The 24,185-nt window shown below is 38.8% G+C and overlaps 1 protein-coding gene across 1 annotated transcript; it reads right to left on the reverse strand.

The window, feature by feature from the left end:
- Nucleotides 1-5,926: 5,926 nt before the first annotated feature.
- LOC147603470 (RING-H2 finger protein ATL8-like) lies at nt 5,927-6,845 on the reverse strand. Its single transcript, XM_086796913.1, has one exon. The coding sequence runs from the start codon at nt 6,816-6,818 to the stop codon at nt 6,120-6,122; it is 699 nt and encodes a 232-aa protein (XP_086653039.1). The 5' UTR covers nt 6,819-6,845; the 3' UTR covers nt 5,927-6,119.
- Nucleotides 6,846-24,185: the final 17,340 nt, after the last annotated feature.

Genomic DNA, 24,185 nt, shown 5'->3' on the forward strand with positions numbered 1-24,185 from the left:
AAAAGAGCAAGAGCTGAAATTCTTGCATGAGGACCCCCATGTACAAAGTGTCATAGAAGCCAAGAAAGCTGATGCTATGGTGGACATGACTTTTGAGTCTATGGCTCGAGAAGTGGGTAAGAAGTCAAGGGAGTTGGTACTCTTATCTTATCCACAAGGGTGACCTTAAAGAGGGAGAGGATGGACAGCTTATGTTCAAGAATCCACCCCGTTTGCAGCATGGAGACCTAGCCTCTCAAAGGTTGAGATCATACTTGCATAAAGAAGAAGTATAGGTCACCTCTTCAAATGTAACCTTATTCTGTGAGGCCTTCTCAAAAGAGGTGGCATCTTAAGGATACTCTTCATTTTTGGGTCTCAAATTGGAAAATTATCGAGGACCTGATTGTACCTATACCTAATCTACCTTAGGGACCTTAACTCCCTATCAAAAATAGTCACACGATGTACATGTGTTGTCATGTCAGACTCAAGGCAACCCAGCAACACACAGTTCTTCGGAATGCTGAGTGAGAAGTCCAGAACCCGGTGTCAACCATGCCTTCGAACATGACATGCATGTATCCTGGGAGACACCTTAGGCGATAATAGTAAAGCATCATGCCTCTTTCAATTGGCCTTGTGTTGATGTCAAAGCAAAGGTGCTCTGCCTCAAATCCATCATGTATTTCTTTTGGTTGATCGATTAGGACCAAGAAGAAGTTGCAGACCTACTAATAGGAGAAGAAATAGTGGAAGGGGCTGTCTTACCACTTCTTCTCTGCTGGGCAGCAACAAATGCCTGATCAACTGCACGCTACCTAGCCCTGTTTTGCCTGGACTGCGCTTCTTGCAAGAGCTTGTTGACTAAAGTATCATACTTGTTGACAACATCAGGTCTGTCCTCAGTAACAAGTCTCCATGTGGAAGCAAAAGTCTGATATGACTCAGGTAAAGCATCAAGAACAGTCTACACAAGAGAATGATCAGGAATAATCTCACCTGCAGAAATCAATTGTTCCTTGAGATCTTTAATCTCAGCAAGAAAAACATTCATGTCATCATCTTCTTGCATAATCTTTGATTCTATCTCTTTACACCAGCAGGTAAGAGATTTTTGCCTCGTTACGACCTGCATACAAACCAGCTAGAATATCCCAAGCCTGTTTTGCTGTTTTAGCTGAACGAATATGTGGAGTGATGTTACGTTTGACAGAAAGTGCAATCAAGGCATGAGCCTGCGCATCTTTACCATCCCAACGAGCTTGTTCAGCAGTGGGTAAAATAGCAGCAACAGTAGAGTTGCTAGAACCTGCAACATCCTCAATAGATCCTACATCCACAGAACCTGGACGTACATCCATACCGTGCACAATGTTTCACACTCTTTTTGCAACCAAAACATGCTACATCATGTATGCCCAAAGTGGGTAGTTGCTGTCTCTATCTAATTTGTTATCAGCAGCAGACAACATGCGAAATACATCATTGCTCTTATCAGCCATGGCCACCACTGGATTGAGAGACTGATGCAAAAGCTACCTGTAATGAAGCAAAGACTGAATAGAAAACAACTCGTGCTTTGTAGCACGGTCCACAATAGGATAGGTATGCTTGTTTTGCAGAAAACTGCACTGTCGAAATTTCTCAATCGGAGAACGCGAGTCGGAGGGTGCTAGCGGCGTAGCCCTGGGAGCCGATGCCTGCTCTGATACCAATTGTTAGAATTAGGGTTGCAGGAAAACACACAAAGCTTGGAGAAGAAGAAGCAAGAATGCACACAACACACAGTGTATTAGATTGTGTCAATGTACAAAAGATAAGTTAGCCCTAGAATGATGGGTGTATATACAAGCTGGGGAAAGAACCTCCTAAGGAGGAAAAAAGTACCCCGACGGTCCTAAGTGTGTTCACACACATCACTGCCTATATATATGGCAACAAATGGTTCTATATGAGAATATCGGGTTTTTAAAAAAATACTCTTCTTCCATTAATCCAATTTTGGGTAAATATTCATTTGGTGATTTATTCACATAAGAATATCTAAGAATATTCTTTTCCCACCAATTTAATTATCAACCCTAATTTTCTAAGTGGAATTATGGTAAAAATACCTCTTTTGTCATCAACATTAATTTAAACCTTTTTCTACTTAAAATGCCATAAAAATTTCTCTTTTAATTAATTACAAATATCCCTTTTTTTAATATGCTTAAAATTCATCTTTTTGTATTTAAATGATTGAATTTCGAGTGTCATGGGAATTCCTCTTTTATCATTTAAAAATTTATTATGCATAAAATAAATTTATCAAAAATTCCTCTATTTCTTAATTAATTAATTAGGCATAAATACAACAAAAAGTAAAATTTTCTAAATATGGTCAAAATTCTTCTTTTAGTTTAAATTTCTAAACCTATAATATGGTAGGAGTTCCTCTTTTAGTATTATGCATAAAAATTAGATATGTATTTTTTTCAAAAAAAATTACCATAGCTTCGTTGCTATTGCTGATAATTTTTAATTTTCCTAAAAGAATAAAACCTTGTAATGAAAATATGATAGAAATCTAATTTTAAGCTTAAATCTAAACTATGAATTTAAATCATAATTTTAATCATAATTAAAAACTTAATTATGATTATTTCACTAGATTAAGCTAATTTAATTATTCCTCTTTTCCCAAATTGATAGGATAATCTATTTCTCATTTAGAATCAATCAAAGTAGTTTTAACTACTTTTAAATAATCTAAAAGAAATAACCATTATTTTGTTAACACAAAATCATAAAAATACCATTTTCTAAATATCTAGCTTATCAAGCCTAGAGTTTGGTTTTGAAGTAAGAAATTATCAAAGAGAAGCATTCTTTTGCTAAAGAATTAGTCATGGAAATGACTATTCTTTTTGAGAGAGAGATATACATAAGAAAGCATTCTAAATAAGCATAAAGATTAACTTTTTCTTGATTACATATTAAGATTCTTAGGGCGTCCTCTCTGGCAAACCGTGCTCTAGAAAGGACTCTTTCACTTGTTTGTACATTGGAGTTTTGTAGTTGTTATGGCCCGTGATTTATGTTTCCAAACGACCTATAATTCATGATGATTTTCCTCTACCTCCACTTATATCTGAGTAGAAGGCGTACTCGTGTAAATTTATAGAGGCAAAACCCCCCCAATATTCATCTCCTCACCGATAAGGAGAGGAATCAGCTCGTGAAAGTCAAAAAAGTTATCACGAACTCTAATTGAGGTCTGAAACCGGTTGTATTCATTGCAAGTCCATTCAAGGTCATCAAAAACCATATCATCATCACCTACCAGTGATTCAATGGAGATTTGGAATTGACTATATTCTTGCAAAGACCATTTGAGGTCACCAAAACCATATCATCACTATCTACGAAGAAAGGGCACCTACAAGCACTTTAACCTTCAGTGAGTAATCATTTATACTCAGCTTCCATGTGGCCACATTATGGAGCTCCTGCTTTAGATACATCTTTTAAGCTTGGTGAGTATTTGTATTATACATATTTACCAAGATGTCCCGACCATAAGGTGCCTTGCTGTAACTTTTCACTTTTGATATCATTTTGCTTTTTATATTAGTCCTTTTCCATGTGCCCTAGTTTTCCACACATACAGTAATCCCTATGCTATTTACATTTTGTTTTCTTTTCCTACCACCTCGGCCTCTCTAGCTCCTTGTGCTCTAGAGTGGCCTCTTCCACTTGTTTGTACATTGGATTTTTGTAGTTGTTGTGGCCCATGATTTTTATTTCCAAAACGACATATACTTCATGATGATTTGCCTCTACCTCTACTTATATCTGAGTAGAAGGCATACTCGTGTAAATTTCTAGAGGCAAACCCCCCCCAATGTTTGTCTCCTCAAGGAAAAGGAGAGGAATCAGCTCGTGACAATAAAAAAAGTTATCACGAACTCTAAATGAGGTCTTAAACTGATTGTATTCATTGCTAAGTCCATTCAAGGTCAACAAAAACCATATTATCATCACCTACTAGTGATCTAATGGAGGTTTGAAATTGATTAGATATTCCTCCTAAGACCATTCAAGGTCACCGAAACCATATTATCACTCTGGTACTAGTGATTTATTAATAGAAGAAAGGGCACCTACAAGCACTTTAACCTTCACTGAGTAATCATTTATACTCAGGTTCCCTGTGGCCACATTATGGAGCTCCTGCATTAGATACATCTTTCAAGCTTGGTGGGTATTCGTAATGTGCATATTTACCAAGGTGTCCCGAGCCTCCTTACGTGTTTGTGCATCTTGTATATGCATAATCATAGAATTTATCATAGCACTCATACAATAAATACATGCCTACTTAGGGGTGGCATTTTCTTCCCCAATCTCTAGCTCCTTTACCCATCACCTATGATGAACTCCCAATATCCTTTTCTCATAAGGAAATTGGTCATCTTGAACTTCCATGCTTGGAAGTTATTCTTGTCCATCTTCTTGGGATAGACTATCAAGTGGTGCTTTCAGAAAACTTCTACACTTGTAGCAAACGTATAGTCTCCAATACCATGGTACTATTATTATATTGCAATTTTATATGTGAACCAATCACACAAACAAGTAGAAATTATGCATATACAATCAAAATCAACTTCTACACTTGTAGCAAACGTATAGTCTCCAATACCATGGTACTATTATTATATTGCAATTTTATATGTGAACCAATCACACAAACAAGTAGAAATTATGCATATACAATCAAAATCAACACCTCACAGGGTGCATGTAGAAAACTTATAGAGCCAAAATGAGGCTCACAATGCGCCCAGATCACACTGAATTGTTCCAAAACTCAATTAACGGAGTCTCGTAGACCCATTGGTGGTCGGTCTTTAGTAGACGTAAAGAACATCTGTGTGTGTGTTTGTATGGGAAACATATGATTAGACATTAGAATTGTAGGCTAGGGAATTTTGATTGGTTGAAAGATTCCATTGTGCCCATAAAGGACTAGTAAGTAGCAAAGTAATTTGAGGCATGTTTGAGTTCAGAACCTAATAACTTTATGTGCTCTCTACCTTTATGCATCTGATGGACTCTCTTTTACCATGATCGATCCCAAGATCTCTTGGCCACTTGCACATGCCCTTACAGATTTAGACCTTCCACCCATACCAGCTCTAGATTCGAGACATCCTTTTGCAACACCTTAGAGAGGCAGCACCATGGGAGGTGGACATCTCAACACTTTACTCCGCCACAAACATCTGATCTTTCCATGTGTATTTTTACATTGTACACACAGGGACGCACGTGGGACCTACGTAGTACATAGGTATTTTCTTTTGTTTTTTGTGTTCCGACATCCAATGTAGTAAACGTAACTTTCTTTCATTCTTCTGCTCTCTTTCTCTATTGGACAGGGAAAATAACTTCTCTTATCAATTTTTTGATTGATAAGATTTAGGAGTAAATGTACATGGTTACGGTAAATATGTTCTCTTAGCAATTTCTCAATTGAGTAAGATTTAGGAGGAAATGCACATGGTTACTGTAAATTTCTTTTTCTAAACCCTACATGATGATGATGGCATGCTTAAACCGTTGAAAATTGGCGAGATGAAATCTTCTTGTTTACACGTTTGGCAATCGGAAATGGTTTTTTTTTTAAATTTGTTCTTACGAGAATTTTCGTTTCTTTATCTCACGCTCCTTATAGGGCCTTTGTTGTTGGGGGAGGGTGTTCTGCGTGTGCACCGCAGAGCGTGTGTGCGATAAAGTGTACAACGGAGACGGATACGTTTAATCGGCCCAAGTTCCAAGACAAATAACTGGTTTTAGAATGTAAAGGCCGGTCCGTAACCCTCTATTTAACAGTTAACTAACTCCTTGATGCTGGTGGTAGAGTCCCTTCCAAGATACGCACATATCCATATGACGAGATTATTAAAATTTTACAAGACTCGCTTGATGTTGATACCGTTCCGGCATCTGTACATTTCGAACTCTACATTGTGCAAAACTTGGGAAAGAATGCTCGTGCAAAGCAAGAAGTCGCTCAGAGCATTTGCTGATACTTACTTAGTATGAGAAGGTGAGGTTCTTTGCTGCACTTAACCACGTTGAGCATGCTCTCAAGAGAAATATTTAACGGTAGGTAGGATATACTCTTGGCAAATTGAAGAAGACAGTGTCCCCCCTTGTGTGATGACGATGTGCACCTGCATTTGTCTGGATTTGTTCTCGGCCGACATAGCTTCCATGACGTCTCCTCTGCATGTAGGGCAGGAGGGGTGCTTTAAGAGCCACGTGTCGATACAGCCGACGTGGAAGCCATGCTGGCACCTTGGCAGCACTCGGATCCTCTCTCCATTTGCGAAATCTACAAGGCATACAGCGCACTGGGAGGAGCTGGCATCCTCCTCGTGTGGCAGATCAGCTTTGATACCATAGATCATGGTGGGCAGGGCCTTCACGACGCCCTTCTTCATGCCCGTGTTGGCCTTGCGGGCTGCAGCTGATTCAGCTACATTTGGGTCCGCCGGCCTGCGGGAGCCGAAGCGGCGCAGCGCACATCGGATGGCAAAATTGATGAAGAGGGAAGAGACCAGCACGAAAAGGAGAGTGGCGGTGACAATAAGAATTTTGGTGTCGAAGGTGGTGGGCGGGCAGGACCTATAGGCAAGGTCATTGCCAGGGCGTGTTCGTTCAGGATCGAGTGGGTGCAGACTAGCTAAGGGGGCCATAGCAGCACTACCACGCATTGGCTGCTGCAATTTTCTCACAATACTCAGAGAAGCAAAGGCAGACTCTTGAACGCTAGGGGAACCCATCTCCGTCTCTCTCTCTCTCTCTCTCTCTTTCTCACTCACTTGAGCATGCCTTCTCTCACAATTCCCTGCTTTTATATACAAAAGAGGAAGCGGCGTGCAGTCGCCGTCGTAAATCTCAAGCTATGATAGAGGCTCTCAGGCGCCGCGCAGTGTGGGGACCATTTCTTTGAGAACAGTAATGTACACATCGTGCGGCGTGCCCTTCTCATTGCATTGTCGTGAAGCGATATCAACAACGTTATTTATCGAATAATAATAATAACTCCATAGATTGTGAATCCCCGAGTACTCCCTTTTTTAAGTTGTTGTTCAATTACCACTCAAGGTGATTTGCCCTTGCCTTGAGACCTTATCCATGTCTTCTTTAAAACGAGAAAGAATACTTATTGACTCGATACCTTTAGCGGGTCTAAGCTAGATGAAACTCTTAGAGTCTTATCCATTTCTACTTCACAATGAGAGAAATTGATGATTTACTTAATGTCTTAGTAGGACAAAGCTAGAAGAAACTCACAAACATGTTCATAGCCATTTGTTAGCCTTGCATATATGGGCAAGACACTAATAGAACAAATAAGCAAATCATTTATTGGGCTTGGGAAATGAGAGGAAAAGCTAAGTATTGCTTCACAAATCTCCGCCACAATATCGTGGATTGTACATGGGTAGCTACTTTTTTCAATAGTGTGGGCAAGCATAAGTGCGCTTAGAACTTCATAAATGTTTGTCATCGACGATGAGGCACTCTATAAAAGTGAGAGCTTGAGTTCTAACAATTTGATTGCTAAATTTTATGAATTGAAGGACTTATTCCCTCGTACTGTCCTTGGCATCCAACTCATACTGTTGATGCATGTCTATATGGAGTCTGCAAAGTCAAATATATTATCCCTTTTGGCCCACCTCAATAAAAGTCTCGTTTTTCAAGAGAGTTGTGAATTATGCCTAATCAAATCATCTCATACCTCTCTACTCTAGTTGTAGTGACTAATACAATAGGAGTTCTAGAGTCTTATCATAATATTAAACTCTAACTCATTGACATTGTACGCTTGCTTTGAGATCGCTAAGTATAATCCTAATTGGTAATCACAACAAAATAAACCATTGGGACTTTTAAGTATAGTCCTAATTGGTAATCACAACAAAATAAACCATTGGGACTGTTAAGTATAGTCCTAATTGGTAATCACAACAAAATAAACCATTGGGACTGTTAACTTGTCAATTTCATGAAGGGACTAGAGAACTATAGAGTAGTTTACTTTCTATAAAGAATAATTCATGTTTACAACCTTATTTCGCAATGATTACTACCACATTGTTCCATTGTTTGGTGATGCATTATACTGGTTTGGAGCTACACTACCTATATATATGGGAGCTTGTCCTCCCTAGTCAAGGCTGCTTCCCCAACCATGTCCCTAGCTTTTAACAAACATGGGATGTACTACTTGTATTTCCATCATTTTTCATGTTTGAAAAAATTTTAAGTGTATTTCTTTAGTGTAACTTGTAATGTTTTTTTTAACATTCCATACACCACCTTAGACATAATTGACTTGAAATAGTGTATATGTTTCCCTCTTAAATGATTTCAATGCTATCCTTTGAAATGGATACAATTACTCAAGTCAATTTGTAAATATAAAAAGAAAACGTTTTCTTTAATACGTGCCATCATTGCATGTACAAAAGCTATCACATCATGTATTATCCATTATGTAAACAAAGTGAAGAGAGAATGAGTCATAGTACTTTTGTATAACCATTTTTTATCACTTTTAGCTTATTTACTCATTGTTATAAGGTGTAGTGAACAAGGTACTAGCTAGTCGTGACACGTAGCAATAAACTGCATCATATGCATAATGAGGAATCTCACAATGAAAATATTTTTTATGAACTTTTCATTAATTTAATTACTACACAAAAAAAGAGAATACATTTTTGCGTGCGGCTCATGATCCTTCTTTTTATTACCATAAAACTAACCCTATGTTGGAGATACTTTGAATGCATTCTCAATCATTATCCATGAAGAATGCTCCTTCTCTACCAAATGTATGAACAAATATATGATGAGAGTGGCACAAATATTTCAATTACTCCCTCCCTCTCTCTCTCTCTATCTCTTTCTTTCTCTCTCTCTACTCTCACCCTCCCCTTACTTGCAGATGTATGCATGCATTTATGCATGTGTTTTTGGTGAGGAGAGAGAGAGAGAGAGAGAGAGAGAGAGAGAGAGAGAAATGAATACACAAGAGCACATACACACTAGTGCAAGCTCCCTCCCTCCATCTCTCTCTCTCTCTCTCTCTCTCTCTCTCTCTCTCTCATTGTGTCACACACACACACACACACACCCATACACACATGTGCATGCATGCATGCATGGTTACATGCACACACATGCACACACACGCACACACACGCATGTAAAGGGGGCACATAGTGGCATGTGTCACAAGCAAGTGTGCATGTGTGTGTGATAATTTCTTGTGCATGTACTACTATTATATGTCTTATAAGGGTGCATAGTGGAGCATGCACAAGCAAGTGTGTGTGTTCATGCAAGCATGCATGCATGTGGGGGCACATGGTAACACATGCACAAGCAAGTGTGAGTGTGCATGTGTGTTTATGTGTGCATGCAACCACATCACATGCATGCATGTGTGTGTGTGTAACACATCTAGAGAGAGAGAGAGAGAGAGAGAGAGAGAGAGAGAGAGAGATTCTATTACTCTAAAGTATGTTGAGGTAATACACATGTCTCTAATTTTTATTTTTATGTATTGGGATAGATTATTTTGGACATGTGTATATGATTACCCAAATGTTTTTTCTAGAACATAGATTAAGTCAAAAGAAAAGGAGATCAAATAAGAGAGCATGTAAATAATAACACATACAGATGTAATGAAGAAATAGAAAATCATGATAGTTCTCTTCACGAACCCTAATTATTTGGCTTCATTTGTTTAGTTATTTTGTAAGTGTTGATGTTATCAACAAGAAAGCTACATGCAAGATGGAGATATTTATACTAGTCAAACCCAAGCAAATGACTTACACATATATCAAATAGATGGATCCTTTATTCAAAGGAAAATGCTTTTAGTGAAGATAAAGATACTTGCCAATGAGTAATTCAACACCTTTCTCAAAGGTTTTTAAGGATTTCATATATTTTTTAAATTGTACTTGTGTTACTTTAATGGATGAATCAAGAGTATAGACTCAATACCCGAGCACTAAAATCAATGCTTAAGGTAAGACCCCTTGTCCATTAGGTGAAAGCATGTATAGCTGGCCTAATTTTGGTACTTGAAAGAGGGTGGTTTTAAAGCACTGAAAAAGTGGTTGTGTGGTTGCTAAAAAGTGTGTGGTTTATTTATTGTGATTTAATTTTCACAAAAATAAATAAAAGACTAAAAAGAAAATAATAAATGATTCCTAATAGCTTTGCCAGTTCCCTCCCACTATGCACATTTTTCAAAAATCCCTCCCTCCCTCTGTGAACATTTTTGGAATATCAATCGCTCCTTTCCTCTCCCCCGTCTTTGTGACACTCTCTTGTCTCTCTCCCTTTCTTTTTTTTGTGCCTTGTAGAAATGGTAGGAGGAAGCTCTCTAAGTTTAACTCTCTCTCTCTCTCTCTCTCTCTCATGTTTTTAACAACTCTTTCCCTCCCTATGTGCAATTGTGTGTGCGTGCACACTTAAAATAGGCTTTACCTGTCTGTGTTTTTGTGACCTATAGGTATAGATCTATCTACTTCTCTTTGTGCGGATTAGTCTCTATTCTATTTATGTAGGTTTTGAACATCTCCCAAAGGCACATGTTGGGGGTGTTGGTCTATATATGACAATATTTATGCTGCTATGCTGGGGAGGGATGTGGCCTTGAGGATTAAGCAGAAATGTATTCTCTTGTAGCTAGACTTGGAAAGGCTTATGATAGGGAGCATTGGTCATTTGTGGCTAGAGTAACGGGAAAAATGGGGTTTGGCTTCTGAATGTCTTCTTGCACATACACTCTTACCTTGGGGGGTAAGTCCAATATATTGTTGAATGGGAGAGTTATTGGGGGATTTGAGGTAAATAGATTAGTAAGACAGGGCTATGCCCTTGCTCCATTAATTTTTGCTATTTCTTCTCACCCCTTGATTAGGGCCTTAGAGCCAACCTACAGTGAAGGGAGAGTAACTGGGTTAAAATTGAGCAATGGGGAACAATTGGTTATTCAATGTTTTGGTGATGGTTATTTACTCTTCCTCGAAGTTAATAATTATAATGTCATGTTGGCTTTAAGCATTATACAAGAGTTTGTATGCTTCAGGGTCAAAATGTAATATTCAAAAGTCTAAATTAATGAGTTTGACTGAGACTGAGGACAATGATTATGATTTAGAGACATGGGGGTGTGAGGTGGTGAGAGGTCAAATTGTTAGATGTTTAGGGGTTTCCTTTGGGGTTGAGGTGACCAACAAACAACTAACAGATTGGGCACTGGATAGATACTTTGTGAAACTTGAGAAATGGGAGGGTATCAGGGTCCCCTTCCATGATAGGGTGGCTATATACAACACTGTACTGAATGCCTATATAATGTTACTATGCCCTGTATTAGACTTTGGAAAAGGGCACTGGGAGAAGGTAGTCAAACCTGTAAGAGATTTTGCGTGGAGGAATGCTAGTTCCAATAAAAAGGCATTAGCCGAGTTGGCTTGGGACAAAATGAGTATGCCTAATAGTGAAGGTGGTTTAGGTATTCTTCATCTTCCTTCTCACACTATTTCCAGGCTCACTGTGGTTTTACCCAAATGTCTTCAACAAAAGGAAATCTGGTCAAAGATGCTAAAGGAACTAGTGGACTGCTCAACCGTTTATCTTGATGGAGTTTAGCAAGGTTTAAGGTGGAAAGATAAAGTTTTTTCTCATGCTTCTTTCAAAGTAACAAGGTCCTCACTATGCAGGATGATTTGTACTAAATGGAAAGAGGTGTTGGTACTTATAGTCTAGGATGGTTGTGGTAGAGCCTCAGGGAACTCTTTGATGTGTCTAGGGATTTGGTGGACTCATAAGTTTAACCCTCCTTTAGCTTTACAAGATCCATCTAGAAGAGCCAAAATATTGAACAACAAGGGTTTGAGGATATTTAGTGACTACTGGGATGGAGCATCAGTGGGTTGGAAGGATCCTGAGCAACTGGAGATGGATCTTGCCTTATCTGATAGGGAAGCATAATTTGTCAGACATGTGTTGGAGGAGGTGCAGAAAGGTTGGGCATCCCACAATAGTGGATGAATCTTGCTCGATTAGGGACCGATACAGGTTTAATGGATCTAAGTTAGACAAAGGCATAACCAAAGTCTTGTACAATGCTTTGAGAATAAATGAGGATAATGTCATCTACTCTAATAGAATTTGGAAAGTGAATTGGAGCTCGAGCTATTGGAGAAGGAAGTGGAACGAAATATGGGAGATTGAAATACTTACTAAATCTCACGTGTTTCTATGGAGAGTGTATATGGGAGCTCTGCCCATTGGTTCTAAGTTGGTTTAGAGGAACTTTGCAAGTGGATGTTGCCCTAGATGTAAGACTACCTTCGAAGATGGGAAGCATGCATTTTGGGATTGCTCTGCCATTAGGGGATCTTGGGTTAAGATTGGGAAATGGGACCATACCAACTTAGGGGTGCAAAGTCAATGGGGGGAATAGTTGATTGGGAGATGGACAAAAAATGGTGAACATGTTGATTTGATTTTTAATATTATCAAATTATGTTACCTATGGGAGATCTAGAACTCCAAAAGCTTCATTGTTTTTTAGAAAGTGTGTAATACATCAAATTATGTTACCTATGGGAGATCTAGAACTCCAAAAACTTCATTGTTTTTTAGAAAGTGTGTAATACATGAATTGATGTGATTGGGCTAATGCATAACTGTATATGTATGTGCTAGTCTATATTCTTGGTTCACAAGTCTAGTGGGTCTCAACTATTTCAGTTGATTCAGGCTCTACAATCTTCTATCATCTGACCCTTCTCCTCTGGGCATTCTCCTCTGGGCATTACCTACAGACATACTAGGTTGTGCCTAATGATGTGGTGTTCTAGATCACACGGTTTTAGAAAGCATAATTCGGATGCCAAGCCAGTCAGATATGGGCCTAAAACATGGAGATGGTCAAACAAGCAAGTTATATCTTTGTTGCTTTTATTGAGAATCCAGTAGGTACTAGACAAACAATTAAAATTTGGTTCAAAAAAGGGGATGTACTGGAGAAGCAACCCCTAGGGGCTCTGGTGAAGCTATGGTTGAAGGTTTCATTTTGCTTGGGTATCAGATTTCTTGGGAAGAGTCATCTTTTATTTTTTAAGATGATAAATGGGAGTTGATTTGTAGCTTTCTTAATAGAGGTTGCTAAATTTGTTGTTCTTGGGTGATTGCTGAGGGGTTCGAAGGAAGGATGTAGTGTAAAGTTTCTTTATAATATTGGTCCCTTAAAAAAAAACATGGTTGTACAAAAGTAATTTAGTTTGTTCCTAGTCCATGAACACCAAGTGAAGCACTTAATCACAACATTTACTGACTAAGAAATGCTTTGATCAAGACCCTCTTTCATATGGAATTGCAAACGAAAGATTTACCTATGTAGCATTTTGCCATTTGTGAGCATTACTTTAAATAGACAAATCCAACCCATGGTTTTAAGAACTAAAACCAACTATCTTAAGCAAGCCTATTTGAATCATTCACTACATAATTAATGTAAACACTTAGCAAACTATACATATAGCAAACTATACAATCCATTGGATTTAGGAAAAACTCTAGCAATAGGTCACTTTTTCTACTATTGATATCAATATAGCATCAGTACTAGCCATATTTATATGGGTAATGATAAAAAATTAAAACCTAAGTAAGTGGTTAACATGCTAAAAAAACCTTATGCTGGCTACCCTAGCCATACAAGCACTTAACATGCAATGTAGAATTTAATGTAAAAATTATAAATTTTATGCTAGTCAAGATAACAAGCCTTTTTGTTAAGCTTCTCTCTCAATCCAATATTCTCATTATGCTTACCCAAGGTAATGAAATGAAATTCCATAGCATTCATAAGACTTATGAGTAGCTCAACAAGCCTATACCTAAGCTATATATGCAACAAAATCATCAAGAACACCATGAGAGGTAGGTGCCAATGTTTGCTCATAAAAGAGTAAAATTTATCAAAATCAAGCATATTGGCATAAAATTGATCAAATTGATATTTCTCGCATGTCATTGGATGATCTAACAACACTCCCAAGTGATCAAAACAAGCTCAAAGCATAGTAATGAAGATTTTGAATTTTCATCTATATTCCATAAACTTTAATATTTTAATTCTAAATAAAGGATGCTTGAACATAAACTTTAAAAACTTAATGCTAAGTAAACTACAACATAATAAGGCTATAGCAGCGAAAGTAGCAGTGTTTTTATAACTCGAAGTCCTAGGAAATGTCAGATCTATTTCATTGCCTATAGGCACTGCTATTTTTGTTGTGCAACAAAACAAGATCACCTGCTACTCATAACAAAAATTAAAGTAGTGATATTGCACAATTGGGTGGAGATATTTTGCTGCTATGATCTTTGCTAAGAACAACGAAACAAAAAACTATTTAGAAAAAGATGGGGCATACTGGCGAGTCATTACATGAATCCTGAGTCTACCCCAACTTTTTTTAAAGAATAAAAACAAATAGTAAAACTTGAAAGCATCAAAGGAAGAAGTGAAAAAAATGTTTTTTATTCATTAGGAAGTAAATTGAAAGATCCATACACAAGGCCAATGGTGACTCCTTTGGCCATATACAAAATAAAGCATAATGAAAATCTATGGAGTAAGGGACTGCATCGAGGTCCTTATCGCATGCATTTTGATTATTATCACCCCTTGTAGCTTGTGCTCACATTTCTGTCATGTGGAAATACATGCTTTGTTTTCTTTCCAAATTGACATGCTTCATACACTTTTTGCATTCCTTTAACTTTAAACTTAAGCATCCGTGTCACAATTTCTTTAGTCTACATAGACTTCATTCTTTGTACATTTACATGCCCAATTCTCTTATGCCAAATGTCTGTATCTACAATAACTCAAACCATTTGCAAACATTGCAGCACTCACTTCATGCATATTTACATTCAATTTAAACATTCAGTCCATTGTGTTGCCTTTTGCAACCAACTTGTACTTATCTTTAAAGTCTTCTACATAATAGCCATCAAGGTTAAATCGGACCTGCAAACCCTGCTCAATCATTTGACCTACAGAAACCAAATTCTTTGTAATGTTCAGAACATGAAATTACATATGCAAGGTACTTCACCTTACCATCCTGCTCATAGACAATGGCACATCTCCAACGTGGGCAATCAGATGAGCAATGTCATCCCCTGTTTCAAAAAAACTTGGTCTTTCAAGACTCTTAATTTCCTTAAACCACTCACTATGACTTGTCATGTGGTTCGAAGCACTTGAATCAACATACCACAAATCATCCTTACATGCTGCTACATCATTTTCAGACACAACATTAACCACATGTTGCATAACAAAAAACCTCTCATTATCCTCGTTATTTCTACTAGAGGATGCATAGTTGTTTTGCTGCACTTTTCCATTTCGCATATCACTTTGCTTATTATAGTAATCTTCCTACACATGTCCAGGCTTACCATAGTAAAAACAGCCTCGTTTATCATTATGCTGTCTTTGCTAATTACCACGATCTCGTTGACTCCCCTTGCCTCTAAACTGGCCTCTTCCACTTGTGTGTTGTTGTTGCGAATCCTGGGACTATTGTTGCTCTACTAACTATAATTCTAGTTAACTATTCGGCCACCACCTTGGCCACGTCCACAACCTGTACCTTGTCCTCTACCTGCACTTGTGTAGTAGAAGGCCTACTGCTCTGATTTGTTTTTGTTTTGTGAGTACTGTTGATCTTCACCCAAATTCTTGTCTTTATTAATGATTAGCATTGACACCAAATCTGTGAAGTTGGGAATGTTCTCCCGAGTCTCAATATCGACGTCTTGAATGTTTTGTATTGTGGCCCGAGACCACACAGACACACTTCCACCTTATCATCATCATCAACAAAAACACCAATTGATGTAAGGGATTCCACAATACCCTTGATCTTCAAGACATAATCATTCAGAGACATTTTTATTCTCGATAATATGAAGCTTATTTTTCAACTAAATCTTTCATGCCTTGGTGTTAGTTTCATACAGCTTCACCAAGGTATTATATGCCTCCTTAGGTGACTTGGCATCCTGTATATGCCCAATCATAGTGTCATGTATGCTGATAGAAAGCCAATACATGACTTTCCTTGCTCCTTGATTACAATCCTTGAATTCTTTTACATTTGCAGCAGTTGGATTAATCTCCGGTATCTCTAGTGCCTCCTCATGTTCACCTTCAATGTAGTCCCAGTAACCTTTTCCCATGAGGAAATTTATCGATCTAAACCTCCAAGCATGCAAGTTCCTCTTGTCAATCTTCTCTTCTGCAACAATATGGTTTATTCCATCATTTGACATCTTGTCTGCAACACAAATTTGCCAAAAACAACACTCTTATTTGACCTGCACAAATTGTTGTATTCTCTGCACATCGGTACTATACTACACCAAAACTGTCACAACCAGTGACCTCAATTTGCATACATACACCCAATGGCAACTTTAATACCTCTTTGCAGTACACATAGTGTTTGCACAACCAATCACCCTTCATGCAATTCCAAAAATAGAGTTCTCAAGAGAATCAAAACTTACCTGTAGTGCCCGTGAATGAAAGATCCCTGTTCCCTCCGTGCGACCAATTTTGGGATGCTAGCGTAGCAGAAGTAGCACTTCTTGCATGGGGCAGGGTCCCTCACTCGGGGCCTCACCCACGGATATCCGGACAAGAGACTTATCCCTCGATTCTTCCAAAACCGAATCTGGAAAAACTTCCCTCGCCCTGGAAAGCACGGGCGATTTCTCCAGGATATTTTTACTCTAACGTAGTCAAGGTCATCACTAACCAAACTGATCCGACCGAACCTCTAAAGACACTCGGTTAGATCAAGGAAGAAACTTACACTTGGATAATAGAGACCAACGCTTTTTTCCTCATTGAGAGGCATAACCGTTGATTCTTTTCCATAGAACAATTTTTATTCGGGATTTACTTCATCTATTGTACCATAACAGAATTGAGTCTCATGTTAGGGATCCATTAGTCCAGCCTCAATCCCATGGGTTAGCCAACTACCCAACCACTGTAGTGATGGGATCCAATTAGGAGTTTGGTGAGGTTTTGTCCGGGGTACCAGGGAAAAGGGTTCTCAGGCCCCCTAGCCGGATATTCATGCAAACTTAAAATTAGTCGCACCACTTACACACCCAATATGAAATTGCCTTTTTCACAGATTGAGTTGTCTTTAAAACAATCATTTACTGAAACCATAGTGTCACTGATCATAATCCTCCAAAATATCCAGTTGAATCCTAATTTTCAATCATTCCTTCATCGGTGTACCTATGGCATCATTGGCAGCCAGAACGCTCACCACCTGTCCACTCAGGGGCCTTTTCGATAGTTCCTAGCTCATAGTACCCGGAAATATATTCACTTATAAAAATCAAAATAGAATCTTTGTTGAAGATCAGCAAGATCAACCAACAGATCCATATAAAAGAGCCATGGACTCATCCGTTGGACACCAGTAAGGTCATTCAACCAAATCCATGCCCGAATTCAGAAAACAACTCTTACTCCTTGTTCGAATATCTTTCTCGATGCATGTGTGGGTATCTTTGGCGACCCAGAGCCCGAGCACCGTATGGTCAGCACCCTCTAGGATCCTTCGCAGGTCACCTACGCTTCACTCATAGGCCACTTCCTTGGTCCCTCATCCACCGTACCGGAAGCTCACCATTTAAATCGAATCGAGGCTGGTCAAGACCTCTCCCGACCTTGCTATGCGAGACGTCCTCCGTTGACTCTCCGTCGGCTATTGCAACTTTATCAGTTAGGTCTCCACGACCTCATTCTCACAAGACGGTCAAAATGCTTCCCCAGCATTCTTGACATAAAACAGTCATTTAAAAATAGGTCATAAATACAGTTTCTATAACGAACTCTCGTCTTTCCACATCAATCCACATTACTTAATCCACATTCATTTCATATGTATTCCCATTCTAATCACATCATTTTCCATCTCATCACATCTTTCATTTATCCTCATCACATCTCATCCACTCGCATCTACCCATATCCTTATCTCATCTATCCCAATTTGCATCACATCTCATCACATCCATTTCACATCACATCTCATTCATTCACATCCCGATTCACATCACATCACATCTCATCCATTCACATCCCATATTATTCATTCACATCCCGATTCACATCTCATTCATTCACATCCTGATTCACATGACATCACATCTTATTCATTCACATCCCGATTCACATCACATCACATCTATTCACGTCCATCACATCCATTTACATCCATCACATCACATTCATTCGTATCCATCACATTCATTCTCATCACCATCCCATCCCATATATTCTATCCACATTACATCACATCATATCTATCCACATCATGTCTCATTCATACACATCTCATCTCATTCATCCACATCCATCCAATCGTTCACATGTATGACTACCCACATCTATCCCTACACATCCATTCTTTGTAACATATCCACATCTCTTTATATCACGTCACATCCTTTCACATACACATCCACATCCATTCTTTCACATACACATCCACATCCCTTCTTTCACATACACATCCACATCCCTTCTTTCTCATACACATCCACATCCATTCTTTCACATACACATCCACGTCTATTTTTTCGCATACACATCCACATCCCTTCTTTCGCATACACATCCACATCCATTCTTTCACATACACATCTACATCCACATCCACATCCATGTACTTCCCATATCACCCTTTCACATATCCTCTCATCTCATTCTCATCTCATCATTCTCATCCACATCCATTTACTTCACATCTCATCCACATCCATTCTCTCACATACACATCTACATCCGCATCCACATCCATGTACTTCCCATCTCACCCTTTCACATATCCTCTCATCTCATTCTCATCCACATCCATTTACTTCACATCCCATCCCCATTCATTTTCATCACACCACATCCTATCACATCCCATTCACATCTTATCGCATCTTATTTTCATCTTATCACATCCATTCGCATCCCATTTACATCTTATCACATCCATTCACATCCTATCACATCCCATATACATCTTATCACATCCATTCACATCTTATCGCATCCCATTTACATCTTATCACATCCATTCACATCCTATTCCCATTTAGTAGTTTTTACTACTTTGATACCGATAATGGGACTTTTTTTTTAATTTTTACCAATTGCTTGGCCTAAATAAAGGTTCTTTTTCTCTATGACTATTTCCATATTCTTTCTCAATTTCTCAAATGAATTATTTTCAATATTCCTCTTTTGGAATAGAAGAATTCATGGGATTTACAAAAATTAATTCTACCCATATTTTCACTTTTGATAAATAATCATAAATTGAATTATACTAAAAATTTCTCTTTTTCTCATTTAATTTCTTGGACCTCAAATATCATGGGAATTCCTCTTTTTGCATTTCATTATTTGCATTCGAATATCATGGAAATTTCTCTTTTATCATCAAATATTTCTCATAAAATAAATTCATCAAAAATAAAATATCCATTAATTCAATATGCTAGGAATTTCTCTTTTTCCATCTAAATGATTGAATTCCAAATGTCATAGGAATTCCTCTTTTACCATTTAAATATTTCTCATAGATAAAATAAATTTATCTACTTTGAATTTAAATAAAATATCCAATAATTCCAATATGCTAGGAATTTCTCTTTTTCCATCTAAATGATTGAATCCCAAATGTCATAGGAATTTCTCTTTTACCATTAAATATAATTACCAAAATTTTCTCATTTCTTAATTATTTAATTACACATAAACTTAAAAATTAGGTTTTCATTGAATGTGACAAAAAACATTCTTTTAACCTAGGATATTCAATCCTAGAATATGATAGGAAGTCCTCTTTTCATGTTATGCATAAGAATGAATTATGCATCAATTTCTTAAAAATTTTGCCATAGCTCCACTGCTATTACTGGCAATTTTTATTTTTTATGAGAAGAATAAGACATAGTAAAATAATTATGATAGTATAACTATCTTTTAGCATTAAATCCAATTTATGAATCTATCCCATAATATTACCATATTTTCCAAGCATATAAGTATAAAAACCATTTTCTTAAACCTCTAGCTTCACAATTTGTGAATAGAGAATTTCTCCATGAGAAGCATTAAATGAATATAGAATGGGTCATAGGAATGACCATTCTTTGGGGGAGAGAGAGATATGCTTAAAAAAATCATTTTAATTTAAGCATAAATAAAAACTTTATGTTTAATCACTAAAATCCATTAGATAGCTTCAATTGCATTAAAGAGCCATTCAGTTGAATACTTCTCAAGCTTGAGAGGGGTTGAGAAGTGAGAAACATTTAGAGATTAAGAAAAAGACCATAAAACACACTTTATCTCTTATTTTGCTTGATTCTTTAGTCTAAGGAGAGACCCCCAACCAATCAATTGGTTTAGTATGTTGATAAAGACTCCAAAGAAGGTTGAAGAGAGAGAGCAACTCCATTCTCTCCAAATTGTAGAGGATTTTTAGAGGATAATAGAAAATATCATTATTTCATTATAATACTGGCATGGTATAGTTCACATATTTTTTTACAAAGGACTAAGGATTTATTTATAGGTGAGGGAGGCCTCTAACCAACAAGTCCAACTAGTTTCTAGAATTTTCCAAGTTCAATTTGGCTGAATTTGGACCAGTTTGGCTCTCTTTTTTATTTGGTTTGATCCAGGAGAGAGAAGAGATAACAATATCTTATTATTTTTGAGTTTAAAACTCCTCCACACATGTGAAATAGGTGCCTCCTTGAAGAGCCCCCTTCTTACCAAGGTGTCAAAAATGTATCATTATACCCAAAATATCATAGTTTTTTAGTAATATTCATAGTTTTTTACTAATAAACCTTGTACTCAGTCAACTCTTCATCTTATGTGGGCGTTTACTCATTTTTGGGTATTTTTCTTTTATAAATTGGATTTATCTCCTCCCCGCACTTGGATTGATCCTATTGGCCCCCATAGGGACCTTAATTGGACCATAATCCAAAAATTTCTAAAAATCTAGACCCTTAGGCTAAGGTCCTTTATACATATTTTCAATTCATTCCAATTGCACATTGGAAAGTTCTTTTTGAATTTTTGTTTCAAGGGAACCCATTTTAGACACTAGGAGGATTTTTATATACAAAAATATCTCAATTTTGGATTACCTCTCTCTAGACATTTTCTCTCTCCAAGCCAAAACAGGGTAAAACAGGATCTTTCTTTTATTTTAGAGAGGGGAATAATTATAAGATCAGAAGGGGAGGTTCTTACACCTGTATACCTCAAAAGGTGGAGGGAGGAATCTTACAATGAATGCCTGTGAATTGAAAAACCCGAGGTCCAAATGCACCCGAAACTCATTTTTGGCCCAAAAACAATTTGTCCAACAGACTTTATAGTTTCCATGTAGCTCTACTTCCGTGAAAAAAGCTCCTCAATTGGAGTTCATTTGCTGATGCCTCTCAAAGATCTCCTGTGACAAGGGTGTAGTAGCTAACACAAAGGGGGAAGACTAGATGAAGCTCTTACCCTCGTACCACTTCCTGTGCTTACCTTGCTTGCTGCTCAGCCCTTAGCATGAACCACGCTCTCATACCATGAAAAAGATGCAGGGGAGAAGAGAGCTTGATCTCTTGCAAGCACACTCACACTCACACAAACCGTACAAGAGAACACACAAGGTGAGAGGCTGAAAATTCTTCTTCTTCTTCACACAACAAAAGAGGTCTACAAAGACGATAAAGTGACTAACACACATAATAGAGTATATACAAGTGGTCCATAATGTGAACATGCTAAGTGGAGTGGATAGGTGTGGAATAGTTTGTGTAGTCCAGCTGTAGAATATCTGGCGAAGATAAGTCACTACTAGCAAACCCGTCAGTGATGTAAATGTCAAACGGTCATGCAGGCACCTCGTGAGTGTCAGCTCATGTTGAGCTTGACATCTTAACACTACCACTACTTCTTGGGAAATTCCTTGGCCTTGTCCTGCCCATGAAAAATCCCACTCTTCCCCATACCATCGTACCCAAACGTGCTCGGATGGGGACCAAACTTCGCTGAGCATGTGGGGGGACTCACCCCCACATGATTGAAAAGTTTGATCACCATCGGAGCATGTTTGGGTTAGCAATTAGCGCCCAGTCCAAATTTTTCAAGTCTCTTGTGCTGCTTGAGAGGCCGTGTAAAATCCCGCTCTTCCCCATACCATCGTACCCAGAGATGCTTTGATGGGGATTAAATTTTGCGGGCATGTGTGGGGGGCCCCACCCCCACATGCTTGCAAAGTTTGGTCACAAATCGGAGCATGTTTGGGTTCGCAATCAGCACCCAGTGTGCGGATTTGTCAAGTCTCTTGGTGCTTGAGAGACCATGGAAAATCCCGCTGTTCTCCATACCATCGTACCCAAACATGATCCGCTGGGGACCAAACTTTGCGAGCATGTGGAGGGACCCACCCGCCCTTGCTTGCAAAGTTTGGTCACCATCATAGCATTCTTGGGTTAGTAATTAGTGTCCAGTGTAGATTTTCCAAGTCTCTTGGTGCTTAAGAGGCCATGGAAAATCCCGCTCTTCCCCATACCATCGTACCCAAACATGCTCCGATGGGGGGACCAAACTTTGCAAGCATGTGGGGGGGAACCCACCCCCATATGCTTGCAAAGTTTTGTCACATTGGAGCATGTTTGGGTTAGCAATTAGTGCCTAGTGCGGATTTCTCAAGTCTCTTGGTGCTTGAGAGGGCATGGAAAATCCCGGTGTTCACCATATCATCATACCCAAACATGCTCCAATGACAACCAAACTTCACGAGCATGTGGGGGGAACCCACCCCCATATTCTTGCAAAGTTTGGTCATTATCAGAGCATGTTTGGGTTAGCAATTAGTGCTCTATGCGGTTTTCTCAAGTCTCTTGGTGCTTGAGAGGCCATGGAAAATCCCGCTCTACCCCATACCATCGTACGGAAACATGCTCCAAATATGACCAAACCTTGCGAGGATGTGGAGGGGATCCACCCACACATGCTTGCAAAGTTTGTCCACCATCCTAGCATGTTTGGGTTAGAAATTAGTGCCTAGTTCGAAATTTTCAAGTCTCTTGGTGCTTGAGAGGCCATGGACAATCCCACTCTTCCCCATACCATCGTACCCAGACATGCTCCGAATGGGACCAAACTTCACGAGCATGTGGGAAGGACTACCCCCACATGCTTGCAAAGTTTGGTCACCACATCGGAGCATGTTTGGGTTAGCAATTAGCTCCTCTCCTAGTACTTCAGGCCATGGAAAATCTCGCTCTTTCCCATACCATGGGGTCCAGACATTGCAAGCATGTGGGAGGGACCCACCCCCACATGCTTGCAAATTTTGTTCACCATCGGAGCATGTTTGAGTTAGCAATTAGCGCTGCCCACTAGTGCAGATTTTTCAAGTCTCTTGGTGCTTGAGAGGCCATGGAAAATCTCGCTCTTCCCTATACCATTGTACCCAAACATGCTCTGATGGGAACCAAACTTCTCGGGCATGTGGGGGGGACCCACCCACATTCTTGCAAAGTTTGGTCACCATCGCAGCATGTTTGGGTTAGTAATTAGCGCCCAGTGTGGATTTTTCAAGTCTCTTTGGTGCTTGGGAGGCCATGGAAAATCCCGCTCTTCCCCATACCATCGTACCCAAACGTGCTCCAATGGGGACCAAACTTCGTCGAGCATGTGGGGGGGACCCACGCCCACATGCTTGAAAAGTTTGGCCACCATCGGACCATGTTTGGGTTAGCAATTAGCGCCTAACGGATTTTTCAAGTCTCTTGCTACTTGAGAGGCCATGGAAAATCCTGCTCTTCCCCATACCATCGTACCCAGAGATGCTCTGATGGGGGACCAAATTGTGCGGGCATGTGGGGGGGACCCACCCCCACATGCTTTTGTAAATTTTGGTCACTGTTAATCCCATTTGGATTAACACCATGATCCTCAATTGAGGACATTA

The sequence above is a fragment of the Cibotium barometz genome, chromosome 64 (assembly GCF_041138505.1).
Source record: "Cibotium barometz isolate CiBa-2024 chromosome 64, ASM4113850v1, whole genome shotgun sequence".
Lineage (NCBI taxonomy): Eukaryota > Viridiplantae > Streptophyta > Polypodiopsida > Cyatheales > Cibotiaceae > Cibotium > Cibotium barometz.